This window comes from Octodon degus, unplaced genomic scaffold (assembly GCF_000260255.1).
Source record: "Octodon degus isolate 3935 unplaced genomic scaffold, OctDeg1.0 scaffold00010, whole genome shotgun sequence".
NCBI classification, from domain to species: domain Eukaryota; kingdom Metazoa; phylum Chordata; class Mammalia; order Rodentia; family Octodontidae; genus Octodon; species Octodon degus.
In genome coordinates, this window is record NW_004524586.1 from 2,171,526 (window position 1) to 2,174,856 (window position 3,331).

A 3,331-nucleotide genomic window follows, 5' to 3' on the forward strand; every position below is an offset into this window, starting at 1 on the left:
TATATATTTACAAATAAAGTATAGAGAGCCCTTCACAGTACTGGTCTCAGGCCAGGAAGTTTATATCTGTAATCTCGTTCAAAAGTTATTGGAATTCCAGTGAGTTAATTCCAGTCTACCACTTCCAGTGCAACCAACCCATGGTGAAAATAAGGAAACTAAGGCATACTTGTAGTCATGGGGAGCCAGGGGGCTCTAAGTCTGCTTACAGTGATGGCTATCCAGAGCAAAGGCCTCAACCCAGGCCCAGACTCGGGTTTTACTCATGCATGAAGGAGAAGTGGCTTGAGGATGAGTGACTGTGAGAGTGGCAAGAAGTAGGCGAGTGTGTGTGCTGGGCCAGGCAGAAGGCCTCTGAAATGTGCAGAGGGAAGAACGTGCAGAAAGAGTAATTTGCATAATACCAGTGAGATAGTATCTAATGTTTTGGGGTCTGTGCTTCAGCTTTGCTGTGTAGTCTTTTATGCCCTGGGAAGTCATAGCCTCTTATCTTGAGGCTCAATTCCAGTTCACAGCATGGAGCTCAACTCTCCATCCCACCTTGCCCCGGCTCACATATGGGCCCAGGAAAACACTTTGCTTCAGAGGGTACACATCAGCACCTCAGCTGGGCCAACATGCACTCTTAAAGCCATTTGAAGGGCTAAGAAAAAATTCTAGCCAGCTCTGTACATATCATGGAAATAGGGTCAGGTTCAGCCAAAATGGAGACAACTGCTCCTCCTTCAAGGAGAGTCACCCAGGTAGTCCTCTACATAAAGAATAAAGCAGAAGGTAGATAGTTTAGTCAAGTTCAAGTATCACTAATTATTCTGTTGTTTAAAAAATACTTTATATCTATATCTATATCTATATCTATCTGTATCTATATGTTTTTTGGAGATGAGATCTCAACTAGGCAGTTCAGGCTTCTCTTGAACTTTATAAGTAGCCCAGGCTGGCCTCAAACTTGCAGCAATCCTCCTGTTGCAGCCTCCTGAGTACTGGGATCACAGATGTGCACCACCATGCCAGGCTTGATTTTTCTGAAGTAGGTATTGGTTGCTATAAGTTTCTCTCTCTGTCTCTCTCTCTCTTTCTCTCATATATATGTATTGTGTTGCATCTCCATTGATTTGGAGAAATTTTCAATTTCCTTGATTTCACTTTTGACCCATTTGTTGTTCAAGAGTAAGTTATTGCTGGGCATTGTGCTGTATGCAGATTACAGAATCCCAGTATTTGCTAAGCTGAGACAAGAGCATCACCATGAGTTTGAGCCAGTCTGAACTACAAAGTGAGAGCCTGGCTAAATAAAAGTTGCTTAATTTCCACATTTTTGTATAGTTTCAGAGTTTTTATTAATTTCTAACTTTATTTCATTATTATTTGAATGGATAGTATAATTTCAATTTTTCTTTTTTCTTTCTTTTTGTTTTACACTGCTGGGGTTGTATCCATGTGAGTATTCTATTACTTAGTTGTGGTCTCAGCCCACAGTTTTACTTTTTTTTCTTCATAGTTTTACTTTTCAAATTTGTTGAAACTAATTTTGTGGCCTCTCATTTGACCTATGTTGGTTAATATTCCATGTGCTCATGAGAAGAATATGTGTGTTGAAGGTGTGGGATGGAGTGTCCTGTAGATGTCTCTTAGGCCCATTTGGTCTAGGGTGCAATTTAACTGCTGTTTCTTGGTTGACGTTCTGCCTGAACGATTTGTCCATTGCTTAACATGCGGTCCTCTAATATTATTGGATTATTTTGTGTCTGTCCTATACTATTTGCTCTATGTATTTGGGTGCTTTAGTAGTGGATGAATATAATATTTAGAATAGTTACTTCCTTTTATTGAATTGACCCTTTTGTCATTGCATACTAACTCTCCTTGTTTCTCTGTGCTGTTCTTAAAACCCATTTTAGGGACTGGGGAGATAGCGCAATAGAATAAGCACTTGCCTGTCAAGCCTAAGGTCCTGAGTTCAATCCTTGGTACCGGAAAAAAAAAAAAATTAAAGCCACTTTATTAATTAGCTATCAGTACTACTGCTTCATTTTTTTGCATTTTATTTACATGGAATATTCTATCTTATTCTATCTTTCCACTTGCATTCTATGTATATACTTAGAGGTGAAGTTAGTATCTTATAAGTAGCTTATAGATGGACCATACTTTTTGGTATAATCAGTCACTCTATGTCTTTTAAGTGAAGAATTGAATCTATTTACATTTAAAGTAATTTTATGGTATCTAAAATAATTAAGCTGCTGTTTGGACACTTTCCTTATGGTTTACAGTCCTGCGTTGTTACAACAAATGGGCCACTTTCCCCCTTTCTCATCGTGTCATGAACATGTTTTACCAGCTAAAGTCCAGGAAGAGATTGAGCGTGTGATTGGCAGAGAGCGGACCCCGTGCATGCAGGATAGGAGCCACATGCCCTACACCGACGCCGTGGTGCACGAGGTCCAGAGATACATTGACCTCGTCCCTAACAACTTGTCCCACGCAGTGACTCGTGATGTTAAATTCAGAGGCTACGTCTTACCCAAAGTAAGTTTGTTTGTCTTAGACTGTACCTCAGTGCTCTTGAAGTTCACGAATGTGTGATAGTGATCCAGTCCTCTATCAGCACGAGGTGAGACAAGTGCAAAACTCACATGTGTGTAGCTCAGTGCACTTTGTACGACAGTAGTCCCTCACTGCTTCATGGCTGACTCTCACACACTCACTGTTTCATGGGTTCTCAAAAGATATTAATCTGGGGGCTGGGGAGCTGGCTCAGTGGAATAAGCACTTGCCTGGCAAGCAGAGTGGCCTGAGTTCAATCCCCGGTTCCGCAAAAAAAAAAAAAGGTATTAATCTGAATTATTTATTGTGGGCTTTTCACTATATCATGTGATTTTGCAGTACTGTACAGTATATGTATGCTGTTAAAATTATGGAGGCTTGTGGGTTTAGAAATGGTTAACATTAGAAAATATTTTTAAAATGTGAGAAAGATTTATAAGAGCATGGGAAGGGTTTATAAAGCCTTTAAATATATGTAAATATTAAAATAAATATGTCACTACTTCACTTATTTTCAGTTATCATGGAAGTGTCTATAACATAACCTCTGAGATAAGTCAGGGACCACTGTACTTTCTAACTGGGGGCATAAAGCTTTGTAATAGATACTGATTTGTGTCTTCCAAAACAAAATGTTTTTTTCTATATTTTAGGGAAGGGTCTACAGGGTGTTCAGGGTCTCACTCCTAGATCAGACTCATAGTAATTCTCCTGTTAACAGCCTCCCAAGAGCTGGGATTACAGGCGCGCGCCACCACACCTGGTTTCAATTGCTGTCTCA

At 39.8% G+C, this 3,331-nt stretch overlaps 1 protein-coding gene across 1 annotated transcript in view; it reads left to right on the forward strand.

Moving 5' to 3' along the window:
• LOC101564514 (cytochrome P450 2C18-like) overlaps positions 1-3,331 on the forward strand; it is a 51,551-nt gene that overhangs the window by 29,139 nt on the left and 19,081 nt on the right. Inside the window, exon 8 of the mRNA XM_004625490.2 lies at positions 2,345-2,532. Within this exon, the coding sequence (XP_004625547.1) occupies positions 2,345-2,532 (188 nt within the window). The remainder of the gene's footprint in view (positions 1-2,344; positions 2,533-3,331) is intronic.